Here is a 16,017-nt window from a genome sequence, read left to right on the forward strand (position 1 = left end):
TTTTTATCTTGATGAAGTCCCAATAGTTCATTTTTGCCCTTGCTTCCCTTGCCTTTGGCCATGTTTCTAGGAAGAAGTTGCTGCGGCTGAGGTCGAAGAGGTTGCTGCCTGTGTTCTCCTTTAGGATTTTGATGGACTCCTGTCTCATATTTAGGTCCTTCAACCACTTTGAGATTATTTTTGTGTGTGGTGTAAGGAAATGGTCCAGTTTCATTCTTCTGCATGTGGCTATCCAATTTTCCCAACATTCCCCCTTTTTTCCATTGGACGTTCTTTCCTGCTTTGTCGAAGATGAGTTGACCATAGAGTTGAGGGTCCATTTGTGCGCTCTCTATTCTGTTCCATTGATCAATATGTCTGTATTTGTGCCAGTACCATACTGTCTTGATGATGACACCTTTGTAATAGAGCTGGAAGTCCAGAATTGTGATGCCACCAGCTTTGCTTTTCTTTTTCAACATTCCTCTGGCTATTCGGGATATTTCTGGTTCCATACAAATTTTAGGATTACTTGTTCCATTTCTTTGAAAAAAGTGGATGGTGTTTTGATAGGGATTGCCTTAAATGTGTAGATTGCTCTAAGTAGCACTGACATCTTCACAATATTTGTTCTTCCAATCCATGAGCATGGATTGATTTTACATTTCTTTGTGTCTTCCTCAATTTCTTTCATGAGTATTTTATAGTTTTCTGAGTACAAATCCTTTGCCTCTTTGGTTAGATTTATTCCTAGGTATCTTACGGTTTTGGGTACAATTGTAAATGGGATCGACTCCTTGATTTCTCTTTCTCCTGTCTTGTGGTTGGTGTATAGGAATGCCACTGACTTCTGTGCATTGATTTTATATCCTGCCACTTTACTGAATTCCTGTATGAGTTCTAACAGTTTTGGGGTGGAGTCTTTTGAGTTTTCCACATAAAGTATCATATCTGCAAAGAGTGAGAGCTTGACTTCTTCTTTGCCGATTTGGATGCCTTTGATTTCTTTTTGTTGTCTGATTGCTGTGGCTAGGACTTCTAATACTATGTTGAATACCAGTGGTGATAGTGGACATCCCTGCCATGTTCTTGACCTTAGGGGGAAAGCTCTCAGTTGTTCCCCAATGAGAATGATATTTGCTGTGGGTTTTTCATAGATGGCTTTTATGATATTGAGGTATGTATCCTATATCCCTATACTCTGAAGAGTTTTAATCAAGAAAGGATGCTGTACTTTGTCAAATGCTTTTTCTGCATCTATTGAGAGGATCATATGATTCCTGTTCTTTCTTTTATTAATGTATTGTATCACATTGATTGATTTCCGGATGTTGAACCAACCTTGCAGCCCAGGGATAAATCCCACTAGGTCGTGGTGAATAATCCTTTTAATGTACTGTTGGATCCTATTGGCTAGTATTTTGGTGAGAATTTTTGCATCCATGTTTATCAAGGATATTGGTCTGTAATTCTCCTTTTTGATGGAGTCTTTGGTTTGGGGATCAAGGTAATGGTGGCCTCATAAAACGAGTTTGGAAGTTTTCCTTCCATTTCTATTTTTTGGAACAGTTTCAGAAGAATAGATATTAATTCCTCTTGAAATGTTTGGTAGAATTCCCTTGGGAAACCATCTGGCCCTGTGCTTTTGTTTGTTGGGAGATGTTTGATGACTGCTTCAATTTCCTTAGTAGTTTTAGGTCTCTTCAGGTTTTCCATTTCTTCCTGGTTCAGTTTTGGTAGTGGATACATCTCTAGGAATGCATCCATTTCTTCCAGATGATCTAATTTGCCGCCATAGAGTTGCTCATAATATGTTCTTATAATTGTTTGTATTTCTCTGGTGTTGGTTGTGATCTCTCCTCTTTCATTCATGATTTTATTAATTTGGGTCATTTCTCTTTTCTTTTTGATAAGTCTGGCCAGGGGATTCTCAATCTTGTTAATTCTTTCAAAGAACCAGCTCCTAGTTTCGTTGATTTGTTCTACTGTTCTTTTGGTTTCTATTTCATTGAGTTCTGCTCTGATCTTTATAATTTCTCTTCTCCTGCTGGGTTTAGGCTTTATTTGCTGTTCTTTCTTCAGCTCTTTATGTGTAGGGTTAGGTTGTGTATTTGAGACCTTTCTTGTTTCTTGAGAAAGGCTTGTATTGCTATATACTTTCCTCTTAGGGCTGCCTTTGCTGCATCCAAAGATTTTGAACAGTTGTGTTTTCATTTTCATTGGTTTCCATGAATTTTTTAAATTCTTTATTTTCCTGGTTGACCCATTCATTCTCCAGTAGGATGCTCTTTAGCCTCCATGTATTTGAGTTCTTTCCGACTTTCCTCTTGTGATTGAGTTCTAGTTTCAAAGCATTGTGGTCTGAAAATAGGCAGGGAATGATCCCAATCTTTTGGTACCGGTTGAGACCTGATTTATGACCTAGGATGTGATCTATTCTGGAGAATGTTCCATGGGCACTAGAGAAGAATGTGCATTCTGTTGCTTTGGGATGGAATGTTCTGAATATATCTGTGAAGTCCATCTGGTCCAGTGTGTCATTTAAAGTCTTTATTTCCTTGTTGATCTTTTGCTTAGAGGATCTGTCCATTTCAGTGAGGGGGGTGTTAAAGTCCCCCACTATTATGTATTGTTGTTGATGTATTTCTTTGCTTTTGTTATTAATTGCCTTATATAATTGGCTGCTCCCATGTTAGGGGCATAGATATTTACAATTGTTAAATCTTCTAGTTGGATAGACCTTTAAGTAGGATATAGTGTCCTTCCTCATCTCTTATTACAGTCTTTGGTTTAAAATCTAATTTGTCTGATATAAGGATTGCCACCCCAGCTTTCTTTTGGTGTCCATTAGCATGGTAAATGGTTTTCCACCTCCTCACTTTCAATCTGGGGGTGTCTTTGGGTCTAAAATGAGTCTCTTGCAGACAGCATATCGATGGGTCTTATTTTTTTTATCCAATCTGATAGCCTGTGTCTTTTGATTGGGGCCTTTAGCCCATTTACATTCAGGGTAACTACTGAAAGATAAGAATTTAGTGCCATTGTATTGCCTGTAAGGTGCCTGTTACTGTATATTATCTGTGTTCCTTTCTGGTCTATGTTACTTTTAGGCTCTCCCTTTGCTTAGAGGACCCCTTTCAGTATTTCTTGTAGGGCTGGTTTCTTGTTTGCAAATTCCTTCAGTTTTTGTTTGTCCTGGAAGCTTTTTCTCTCTCCTTCTATTTTCAGTGACAGCCTAGCTGGATATAGTATTCTTGGCTGCATATTTTTCTCATTTAGTGCTCTGAATATATCATGCCAGTCCTTTCTGTCCTGCCAGGTGTCTGTGGATAGGTCTGTTGCCAGTCTAATGTTTCTACCATTGTAGGTTACAAATCTCTTCTCCAGAGCTGCTTTCAGTTTTTCTCATTGTCTCTGAGACTTGTAAGTTTCACTATTAGATGTCGGGGTGTTGACCTATTTTTATTGATTTTGATGGGGGTTCTCTGTGCCTCCTGGATTTTGATGCCTGTTTCCTTCCCCAAATTAGGGAAGTTCTCTGCTATAATTTGCTCCAATATACTTTCTGTCCCTCTCTCTCTTTCTTCTTCTTCTGGGATCCCAATTATTCTAATATTGTTTCCTCTTATGGTATCACTTATCTCTCGAATTCTTTCCTCGTGATCCAGTAGTTGTTTATCTCTCTTTTTCTCATCTTCTTTTTTTTCCATCATTTGGTCTTCTGTATCACTAATTCTCTGTTCTGCCTCATTTATCCTAGCAGTGAGAGCCTCCATTTTTGATTGCACCTCATTAATAGCCTTTTTAATTTCGACCTGGTTAGATTTTAGTTTAGTTTAGTTTAGTTTTGACTTGGTTTAGATTCTTTTACTTCTCCAGAAAGGGTTTCTCTAATATCTTCCATGCTTTTTTCAATCCCAGCTAGTATCTTTAAAATCGTCATTCTGAACTCTAGTTCTGACATCTTACTAATGTCCATATTGATTAGGTTCCTGACGGTCAGTACTGCCTCTTGTTCTTTTTTTTGAGGTAATTTTTTCTGTCTTGTCATTTTGACCAGAGGAGAATAGATAAATAGATAAATGAGAGAACAAAATGCTAACATGGTAACAATGACCCCAGATAAATATACACTAAACAAATCAGAAGAGACTCTAATGCCAAAAAGCTCTGGAAATGTCAGTCAGAATTTTCTGTATGCGGTGACAACTGTGGTGCACCCACTATAAACAGTTACTATAATAATGAATTTAAGACAACAGTTGACTTTCTTCAGCTTTGTGATTGTCTCCCACAAGCCTCTCCCAGCCCACTTAGCTCCACAGGAACCAACCTAGCCTTGGCTACCAGTTCTAATCAACAATATAGGCTACCGAGGATACAGACTACATTTTCCAGCCTGTGTCACAGCTAAGGTCTGGGCAAAGGGATGAACTTTCAGGAAGTGTCCCTAAAATGAGTTTAGTCTTCCCTGCTTCCTCCTTTTGCTGACTGGAGTGCCAAAATGAGAGCTGATGGCCAGTGCTCAGAGAGTAATACTGAACGTGGATGAAACAGCAAGGATTGCAAACATGGGCCCCTGATGTCCCCATACCTGGGCTGCTCACTCCAAAGTCTTTTACGAGAGAGAGAGAGAGATAACTTTCTATCTTTGGAAAGCCACTTTGGGGGGCTTACTTGCTTTTGTTTCTTTTTCACACTTCAAATACGGATCCTCATTGTTACAGATCCCAATTCAAGAAATTTATGCTAACAAAAAAATTTAAATCCTCCATATGAAAAGGCTCATCTTCTGATGTGAATAGATGCTCTGAACATGGAGTGTTCAGCTCCTTCACCAGCAGAAGAGCCCATATTTGGATCTGCAACTAAAAGTTCCAAAAATCCTGGTAGGCCCTCCAAGGATCAAGTTGGGACAGCAGTCATTTTCTGAAGGATCAAATGGCAACAGTGGCATCTGTCCCATACACAAGGTAACCTGGTGCTCTGAAAAGCTATTAATGTAAGTTTCCCTTAAAAATTCCTTTCTTGATGGATTTTTAATCATACACCATTCATCAGAAATGTATAATATGAGGTAAGCATTTAAGAACGTGATGTTGATACAGTGTCTTTATATAGAAGAAAGGTGAGAAGAACTTTTCTCATAAATACATCTCTGGGCTTTTTTTTCTCTTAAAAAGATTATGAAGATCAATGTGGGGATGTCAGAATTTTCACGGAACAGCCTGGGGCTGCACTGTTAACCCATCTTTCCAAAGATCGCATAGATGGTCAGTGCATCACACATCAGACCTTCTCCCGAGCCAGGGAGGCCGTACCCCTTAGGTCTTCTGTGCCTCAATGTGCATCAATGAGCTCATGTCAAGTGGTCATGACAAACACCGCTCATTAACAAAGACCTTGGACAAGAAAGAAGCCCTGACAGGCCGTTTGCTAACACCAGTAATAATTACATGTGCTGAGCATCATGCCAATAATGTGAATACACAGGCTTTAGATGTGTTATTAGTTGGTACAATTCTTATTCTCATTCTGAAGATGAGGAAGCTAAAGCCTGAGAAGTTGAAGAACTCACCCAATATCATACAGAGGTCACTCCTGGTCTCTACCCCATTAGGCCTTCTGCAAAGTGGAAAATACCCACTTTCTCACTTCTCACCAGCCAGATGGCCCTCGGCTGCAAATTGGATTACAGGTGTTAAGACATGTCTAGGGACAAAGGCTTCTGGAAGTTACTTTCCTATTAGTAGGCTGACCACATCTGTCCTTAGGCTCTGCAGACCAGCAAATGGACCAGTGGCATTGAAGTGAAATAGATGCTTTTCACACCTCCTAACCCTGCTTTCAAGACAGGATGGGGGGAGCAGGGGTGCAGGGGTGAAGTTCGTACATAATCATGCCCTGGGCCAGTTCTGCTGCTGAGATGAGCTAAGATGTGTAGAAAGGGCTGGGAAAACACTATTCTTATTTGGAAAAAAAAAATCACCTTTAACGCACAGCTCTATACCTCTAGTTTTATAATGGCTCACTAATCAGTATGAGTTTGGGCTGATCTGGATGGCAGAACAGTACGGTGTCTTCTGGGTACATGGTGCCCCATCATGATTTAGCGGAATGTGCTGGAACCCTGGCAGAAGTGCCCCAGGCCTCCTGTGGTCTGTGATCCTGGCTCTTACCTCGCCAACCATCTTCACATCTTCCCGCCCATACCAGTCAGGCTCGTAGACTTCATGCAGTGACTCAGTGAGCTTCATCGAGGCTTCTTGCATGCCTAGTATTGGAGAAAAACAACTCTGGTTGGATAGACATGGGTGAGGTACCCCTTCCTGTGTCCCCTACTTTTCTAAGACAGAAAAACCTTGAGTTACCCACTAATCATTGAAGGAAAAATCGTGAAGTCACGACTGTTACTCGCATCTGTATTCACAACTGCCCTGTGAGGGTCTCTAATGTATCTGATTACATTGTGCATTTTCTATTATTTTCATGATAATGGCAGATACTGAGTCTTGAAAAAAATCAACAAGGTGTCCTATTCTGAAAACAACAATAGTAATGTGTTCTATTATGTATGCCATCACGTATGATGCAGTACAGAACCGTAAATACACAAAATAACTCGTCCATAAGACTACGGAGCTCAAAAAATAAAATTAATCCTAAATGACTTTAAATATAAGAAATAAAGCCTTCCACAGAAGTAGGCTGAAGCAAAATTAACAGGATTCTAATGCAAAACAGCTGGAAGTAGTTTAAGTGGCCTGTTTTCGAAAGAAAAAAGAAAGAAAAAGTTTTTCTTTTTCTAAAGTTATTAAAAGCTATATATACAGTTTTTGGGGTGCCTGGGTGGCTCAGTCGGTTAAGTGTTTGCCTTCGGCTCAGGTCATGATCCCAGGGTCCTGGGATCGAGCCCCGCATCGGGCTCCCTGCCCAGTGGGAAGCCTGCTTCTCCCTCTCCCACTCTCCCTGCTTGTGTTCCCTCTCTCGCTGTGTCTCTCTCTGTCAAATAAACAAAATCTTAAAAAAAAAAAAAAAAAAAAAGCAACATATACAGTTTTAAATCAGAACTCTCAGAAAGCTTAGAGTTCTTAACTCTGCGGGTCAGAATTTCCATTAGATGTACATTTGGTGCGTGTTGCAAAAACTATGGTTGTTAAATAGCAGGAAGGATATAAAGTGTCCTTGTGCAACACGGAGATGGAAAGTATCACCAAGTCTTTTCCAGTCTCTGCTCTGCTCCTCCTTCAAACCATGGAGGGGACAGTGCATGCTGGGTGGAGACAGTGCAGGGCTGAGAAGAGTCCATAATGCATTCTTTGGCTGGTGACTTGGAGAAGCTCCCCCTCTGGCACCAAACCCTCCCTACCGGCTGGAAGCTGAGACCTGGCCCAGTTGGTGTCTTGGCTTTTGTCACTAGGGGATATGAAATTTTCCTTACAAGCAAAATGCATCTCATAAAACTCAATGCCCATGACTCCACAAAGGAAAGTTTTCATGAAACTGAAAGCTGCAACCATCTAGACTCAACTAGATGCTTGTTAGATTTAAGGGCATCAGTTCTGGTTTCAACTATGAGAGGAGGACAAAATAAAAGATGTGTGAGGTGATGGAAGTAAATCCTTGAGGAGTAAGTACAAAAGTCAGCATGGTATTTCATAGTACAGTTTCTCTCTAGGCAGGGAACACCCCCACTCTCCTTCCTCCGATAAGATGCAGATACAGATTTGGTCTGTGCACTTGAAAATTTGAAGGTTTCCAGGACACATGAAGTAGGAAAGCCTGCAACCCTCTCTCCATGAAGCAAATCACTGAGCACACTAAAGGATACCCCAACATGCTGTATGGCCCACACCAGCTGAAAAGACTTGGTGACCAAAAGCAATGATGACATGAAAGCATGTAGGTGTAGAGACAGCCAAAAGTTAATGCAAAACCTGCAAGTGTCCTCTAGCACTCTGAATGAATCCCCTAGTGAGAATGTTCCCTCTTGTATGGGTGGTCGCTGCTGAGGAAGACCAACATGACCTCCAGCATCTCCACTGGCTCCTCCCCAAGGACAAGCAAGCCTCTACTAAGAAATGTACCCCTCGAATGTCAGTCACTGGTTGACACCCTTCCATAACTCAGATGGAAAAAGGCTTCTGAAGGTTTCTCTTAAATCTTTGTCGTAAGTCTGACGGAAATTATAAATAGCTGTGTAGACAAGTTCTTAAGGTCTTAAGAGGAAGAAAAAGAAATGATGTTGTTGTAGGACAAATAACCTTTGTGGTGAAAAATAAAACTGTGAATATAAGCTTAAAATAAAATTATATAAGACCTTACTCACTGGGGCTAAAAGCACAATGTTGCAGTAAATATGCCTCCTAGCAGCCAAAAATAACCACTAATTGCTGTGTGGATAAATAGTGATGGAAAATTTGGAAAGAGTCCATTTTGACATAGAAATTGTTTCTAGAACATTCCATAGGAAGCACTTGGATGGACACATAGGTGAACAAGACACAACCTTTGGTCTTTTTTTTTTTTTTAAGATTTTATTTATTTATTTGACACAGAGAGAGATAGCGAGAGCAGTAACACAAGCAGGGGGAATGGGAGAGGGAGAAGCAGGCTTCTTGCCGAGCAGGGAGCCCGATGTGGGACTCGATCCCAGGACCCTGGGATCATGACCTGAGCCGAAGGCAGACGCTTAACGACTGAGCCACCCAGGCACCCACAACCTTTGGTCTTAAGGGGCCTAAAGAATGGCAAAGATTTTAGGGATTTAGAACCTACTCTGCTGACAGAGCATAAGAGAGAAAAAAAAAAAGCCAAAACCCAAGTTCCCTTCAAAGTAGCTTGGCAACATCAAAGAACAGTAGATGCTAAATGCTACCTCTGGCATTTAATAATATCTATAACCAGTATTTTCCTAAAAGATTAGTGATTTCCAAAACTGCAAGACAGGCGTCATGCATACAATTTTTATTTTACAACTGGATAGGAACCACTTTCTTTGCTTTAAAATTTTGGACCTTCTCCAAGGCATTTACTGCAACATCCTCTTTCCCTCTGCAACCAAATTTGCAAGCTTCTATTTTCACCCTCTAAGATTTGTTGCAGAGATTACACTGCTACAAGAGTCCCCTTTGTACAGCCTGAGGGTGTACATTTTAGTTAAAAATAACATCAGCTAAAATATGTTATGACAATAACCAGCAGCAGCCATAAACCATTACAAGAGTATCTACAATACTGTAAGTATCTGGCAGCTCTGCCCATTATTTAGGAGAGCCGTTTAAGAAGCCAGCAGTTGGCTCAGAGGAGAGCAGGATGGGAAGTCTTTCTCCTAGAGATTTCAGGAGAGCAAATACAGGAGCAAGAGTTGGGGCGGGTAGGCAGAGTGTGAGATGGCTCAAAGACAGTCAACCCTCCCGCTGGGTCATGCTCACACATAACAAGCACATACAACTAATAAGTACTGATGCCACCATCTGGGCCACGCTCCATGGAGAGGAATTCTTGTGTGTTCATTATCCTGGTGTCTGGCCTCCACGTCCACCCCCACGCCAGTGACTCCTGATTCCAAATCCCTACTGGACATCTCCATGTGGATGTGCTTCTGGTTCCTCACGCTTCACGTGCCCAAAACCAACTCAGAAATTCCTGACAAAACCTCTTCCTACTCCTCTTCCCAATCCTCATGAATGTCACCCGGTAGTCCCAGTTAGAAAACTAGATTCATCCTCCCAAAGTGAGTATGTCCCCAAGGCACACCAGTCCTGCCTGAAGCCCCTTGCTTCCATGCCCACTGCCACAGCCCTCAACTGCATATCCATCATCTGTCATTTGGATTAGATGAAATAATGTAAACGGTTGAGCAAAGTACTTCTATAAAGTTAACATTCAAATGTCAGCCACCATTATGAAAAACTTCTTAGAAGGCATTGTGGCATAATAATTAAAACTATTATTTGCAATCCATCAGCCTTTGTTAAAATCTGGTTTCCAACACATGTCATCTGTGTGACCTTAGGCAAATTATCTAACCATGCCAGACTTCAGCTTTCCAAAGTGTACACTACTTTTCAATGATAGTACGTGCCATGGCCATAGTTAAAATTGTATGAAATGAGACAGTAAAAGCTTACATCAGTGCCTCTCACAAAAGTGCTCAATAAATGTTAGCGTTTTTCACTATCATTATTAAATCCTGGACTAGTCTTCTAAGAAGTCTCCTTGCAGCTTCATCTCCTCTAGCCTGAATCCCACAAAACCACAGTAACTATCTTTCTAAAATGCTAATCAGATCATGTGACTCATTCCCTTGCCTACAGTAATATAATGACTCCCTTCTGCACTGACAGACTAAAACCCCAATACGATATGATACATAAGCATACCTACCTTTCCACGTCTCATCCATCTCAGATTCTTGCTTACCCTCAATTATCTACTTGTTCCCTAAAGAGCCCAAGCTTCTTCCTGCCTCCTGGACCTTTGTATATGTAGCTTCTTCTACCTGGCAAGTCCTTCCAACATCAACCTCAGTCTCCAGCGTATCTTTTTTTTGTTTTGTTTTAATTTAATTTTATTATGTTATGTTAGTCACCATACAATACATCATTAGTTTTTGATGTAGTGATACATGATTCATTGTTTTCATATAACACCCAGTGCTCCATGCAGTACAGTCCCCAGCATATCTTATCAGCTGGTAACTAGTTACACTCCCTTCCTAGGTCCATTGAAGCATAAGTTCCTTGGAAGGCCCAACCTGGTCTCCTGTCCTTTGGTGGGGGGGAGGTCCTGTCCTCTGTTGTGATGCACATAATGCACACTTCTGTTAAAGTATGTATTACTATGTATCTTTGGCTTTTTTGTTTAACTTTCTCCCCATCTCTGCTGCCAGCTCCATGAGAGTAGGCACTGTGTCTTGTTTGTCTCTGCATCTCCACTCCACGAACAGTGTTGCGCCCATAAATGGGGCTCAATGCAACATTTGCTGCTAAAATAAACAAGAACAAAGATCTACCTTGCAAAGCCTAAGCATCAGCAGAAATAATACTTACCTACAGAGGTGAATGGCACCCAGTGATCATAAGACAAAGAGTAACCTTATTTCCCAGAGTCTTAGTAGTAGAGATTTGGAGGGCTTCTGAGAGCACCTGGATGGATGAGGAACCCCAGGTAGCTGAGACCTTGGTGATCTTCCTACCACTGCCCCTGGGACCAGATCCAAGGGCCATCACTCTAGGGCCAGATCTCCTTCCTCCGTAATGCTGCCTGTATTACAGTACAGTTACTTAGCTAGTGTTCTTTTTTTGTGAAAGCCAGAAAAATTGGCCATGAAAGCCCTTTGAAAATCCAAATTATGATTTATTTAACACCTACCCCTTGTCTTTCCTCGTGTTCCCCAAAACCCAAACTGTGCTCCAAGGAACCCTAATTCTTGGTATGACTTTGAGAAAAGTATTCCATCGTCAAATACCTGGTAAATGCTGCCCACTCACCCATAGGGCTTCTGGAGATTATATTAACATATTAAGGGCCCCATAGTAATTATGTTCTGTTGGAAAATTCATTCCAACCAGCCTTGACCAAAGTAATTTAGACATAGGTCCCTTTCACGGGACGTTTTGTTAACAAAACATGTTGGGGAAGAGTTGCTGGCAGGTCCTCTCTCCTACCTATGGGGATGTGACCATTAGCAGTGGAAGCAGGACACAGTCTACACCACCTAAAGGCTGCTTTGATGCTTCACCAGTGTCTCTCTGGAGCTAACTCTTCACTCAGTGGATGCTCCTAGACCTTAGTTAGGAAAAGAATTATTCCATCTTGTTTAAAACAGAAGTCTTCCTACTAAGGATGTAAAACTGACCAAAATACAGAGACTTGGGAAGGAGATTGAATTCACTCTTTCATTCAATAAATTTATCCACATTAAAAAAAAAAAGCAGCCAACATTGAATAAAAAAAAAAATCAGCCAACATAAAGAAAATCCTGTGGGGGCGTCTGGGCGGCTCAGTCAATTAGACGACTGGCTCAGGTCATAATCTCAGGGTCCTGGGATCAAGCCCCACATCACGCTCCATGCTCAGTGGGGAGTGTGCTTGAGGATTCTCTCTCTTCCTCTCCCTCTGCCCCTCCTTCCACTCGTGTGCATGCTCTCTCTCTAAATCTTTTTTTAAAAAATCCTGTGCTTGAAATAATATATGACATCTTGTGTTCAATTCCTAAACCAATAGTAAAAGAAATACCTAGAGTGCCTTCTAGTTTCTGACTGAACTGTTATAAATACTTAGGGTTAATTTTTTTAGAACAGTGAAGTATGAGCTGTATGAATTTGTGAAAGTTCTCTGAGACTTACTTCTTTACAAATGTAAACAAAGGTTGTCATGTATCATATAACTGTGTTGGGTGGTTACAAAGAGGTAATATGCCTATGCTTAACACACAGCCCAGCACACAGGAAGTGCTCATTCTAAAGTAATAGTAGTAAGTTATCATTACTCCACTGTACAGATGAACTCAAATTTGTGAAACCAATACCCTACCAACAGTCATACAGTTCAAAGGCTGGATAAGACAGTGGATAAAAAAAGCAAGGCTACAGGGACGCCTGGGTGGTTCAGTTGGTTAACCATCTGTCTTGGGCTCAGGTCGTGACCCCAGGGTCCTGGGATTGAGTCCCACATCAGGCTCCCTGCTCAGGGGGAGTCTGCTTCTCCTTCTGCCTACTGCTCCCCGCCCCACTTGTGCTCTCTCTCACTCTCTCACTCTCTGACGAATAAATAAATAAAATCTTAAAAAATATTTATTAAAAAAAAAAGCAAGCGCACAACAAGGATGGACCTAGAGAGTGTTAAGTGAAATAAGTCAGACAGAGAAAGACAAATACCATATGATTTCACTCATACATGGAATTTAAGAAATAAAACAAATGAACAAAGGGGAAAAAAGAGAAAAACACCAGACTCTAACACACAAAGAACAAACTGGTGGTTGTCAGAGGAGAGGTAGGTGGGGGGATGTGGAAAACAGATGAAGGGAATTAAGAGTTCACTTATCGTGATGAGCACTGAGTAATGTGTCGAATTGTTGAATCACTGGATTGTATACTTGAAACCAATATAACACTGTATGTTAACTATACTTCAATTTATAAAAAAGCAATGCTTTAGGAGACATGTGGACAAGAGTTTATATCTTGGCACTGCTGTTTACTAGTTCATGACCTTGAACAAGCTATTTAACCTCTCTGGACCTCACTTTTTCATCCATAACATGAAGATGATGGGAGTACCTACCTCAGAGTTGTCATAAGAATTAAAATTATATGCCTGGCCTATACAAGCTTAAATATCATTTAGTTTAAAAATCAATTTCATTAATGTTTTATTATTATGACTCATGTTTTTTATTCTTAAGATTATTATTTTATTACTTATTACTATCTTTGAAACAATTACACACTTCCACAATGAAACAGCTAGAGTAAGTTCTTGGAACTGGTACTACTGTATCAAAAAGGATGCCCCCTCCCCCCAAAAATAGACATTTAGAGGCTTTTGCCAAATTGCTTTCCAGGAAAGCTGTCTTACCAGCAGAGTATAAAAGGGATCTGCTGCGGGGCCAGGGGGGGGGGGGGGGAAGATGGTGGAGGAGTAGGAGACCCTATTCCAACCAGTCCCAGAATTGAGCTGCATATCTACCAGACCACTCTGAACACCCACGAAATCAGCTTGAGATGTAAGAAGATCTGGATCTCTACAAATAGAATATCTCAGGTGGTTGGTTTTGAGGTACTGTGATCCCGGGGCAGATATCGGAGGATAAAGGGCAGCAGGAGGGAGCCTGGCCATGGGGATCCTATACTGCCAGTGAGCGGTAGCCTCCTGCGCTGGGGACTGGGCACAGACTTGCAGACCAGTAGTGGCGAGGAAAGGACTTTAGGGCCAGCCCCCAGACAGAAACTGGAGCAGTGGGGCTGCACGTGGGAACTGGGGGTGGCTGGCAGTTTTAGAAGCACAAAGGGCAGAGATGGGCCCGACCTGGAGACGAGAACTGGGAGCACTGCTGAGGGGCGCACAACCCAGGACTGCAGTTTATAGCAGCACAGACAGAAACGGAGATAGTGTGGCCTGGAGAGCTCACTGAAGAACAGTCTGCAAACTCTCTGCTCTGAGGCAGAGGGTTGGAAACAGTCTCTTCTACTCTCTCGGAAGAAATGTGGAAAGCCACCAGAGAAAAAAAGCCCCCCAAAACCGGCTCCCACTGAGCCCATCCCCTACCACAGGGGGACAGGGCAACTCTGCCCAAACAGGGTTCCCTGAGTAACAGTGCGGAAGGCCCCTCCCCCAGAAGACAGGCTGGGAAAACAAGAGGACAGCAACCCTAAGATCCCTAGAAAACAGGTGCATCTGCTTGGGTTCTCGTCAATAATTTGGACTCTATACATTCCCTCAACCACCCATCAACAGAATGACAAGGAGGAGAAACCCCCAAAATAGAAAAGACTTAGAGATTATGACTTATGCTGCAAATTTACAAATGGATGCAGATATAACCATGATATCGGGAGATGGAATTCAGGCTAGCAATTGTGGATACAATAGCTAGAATGGAGAAATCAATTAATGGCAACATAGAATCTCTAAGGGCAGAAATGAAAGCTGAATTGGCAGAATTTAAAAATGCTATCAATGAGATCCAATCTAATCTAGATAATCTAACAGCTAGGGTAAGTGAGGCAGAAGAACGAATAAGCGACCTGGAAGACCATCTAGTAGAAAAAAAGGGAAAAGAGGAGGCCAGGGAAAAACAACTCAGAATCCATGAAAACAGAATCAAAGAAATAAGTGACACCATGAAGTGTTCCAATGTCAGAATTATTGGAATCCCTGAGGGGTGGAGAGAGAGAGAAGATATATTAGAGCAAATTGTAGCTGAGAACTTCCCTAATCTGCAAAATGAAACAAACATTTGCATCCTAGAGGCAGAGAGGACGCCTCCCAAGATCAAGGAAAACAGGCCAACACCCCGGCATGTAACAGTAAAACTTGCAATTCTTAGAACCAAGGAAAACATCTTAAGGGCAGTTAGGTGGAAGAAATTCCTTAAGTAGAGAGGGGGGAACATGAGAATAATGACAAACCTATCCACAGAGACCTGGCAAGCCAGAAAGGCCTGACAAGGCATGCAGCCAAGAATACTTTATCCAGCAAGGCTGTCATTTTGAATGGATGGAGAAATGCAGAGCTTCCAAGACCAGCAGAAACTGAAAGAATATGTGACCACTAAGCCAGCCCTGCAAGAAATATTAAGGGGGGTTCTATAAAAGGGGAAAGACCCCCAAAAGTTATATAGAAAAGAAATTTACAGGGACAATCTATAAAAACAAGGTCTTCACAGGCAACATGATGACAATTAATTCATATCTTTCAATAATCACTCTCAACATAAACGGCCTAAATGCTCCCATAAAACGGCACAGGGTTGCAGATTGGATAAAAAGACAGGACCCATCCATATACTGTCTACAAGAGACTCATTTTGAACCTAAAGGTACATCCAGACTGAAAGTGAAGGGATGGAGATCCATCTTCCATGCCAGTGGACCCCAAAAGAAAGCTGGGGTAGTAATTCTTGTATCAGACAAATTAGATTTTAAACTAAAGTCTGTAATTAGAGACACAGAAGGACACTATATCATTCTTAAAGGGTCTATCCAACAAGAAGATCTAACAATTGTAAATATCTACACCCCCAACATGGAAGCAGCCATCTACATAAGCCAACTGTTAACCAAAATGAACAGTCATATTGATAACGGTACGTTAATTGTAGGAGACCTCAATACTCCACTCTCAGCAATGGACAGATCATCTAAGCAGAAAATCAACAAAGAAACAAGAGCTTTGAATGATACACTGGACCAAATGGACCTCATAGATATATACAGAACATTCCACCCTAAAACAACAGAATACTCATTCTTCTCGAGCACACATGGAACTTTCTCCAGAATAGACCACATACTGGGTCACAAATCA

At 41.4% G+C, this 16,017-nt stretch overlaps 1 protein-coding gene across 1 annotated transcript in view; it reads right to left on the minus strand.

Moving 5' to 3' along the window:
• AMPH (amphiphysin) overlaps positions 1-16,017 on the minus strand; it is a 299,364-nt gene that overhangs the window by 134,710 nt on the left and 148,637 nt on the right. Inside the window, exon 4 of the mRNA XM_064575587.1 lies at positions 6,159-6,253. Within this exon, the coding sequence (XP_064431657.1) occupies positions 6,159-6,253 (95 nt within the window). The remainder of the gene's footprint in view (positions 1-6,158; positions 6,254-16,017) is intronic.

Source organism: Mirounga angustirostris, unplaced genomic scaffold (genome assembly GCF_029215605.1).
Source record: "Mirounga angustirostris isolate CCGP_5_RB_7025 unplaced genomic scaffold, mMirAng1.0.hap1 SCAF_12, whole genome shotgun sequence".
Classification (NCBI taxonomy): Eukaryota; Metazoa; Chordata; class Mammalia; order Carnivora; family Phocidae; genus Mirounga; species Mirounga angustirostris.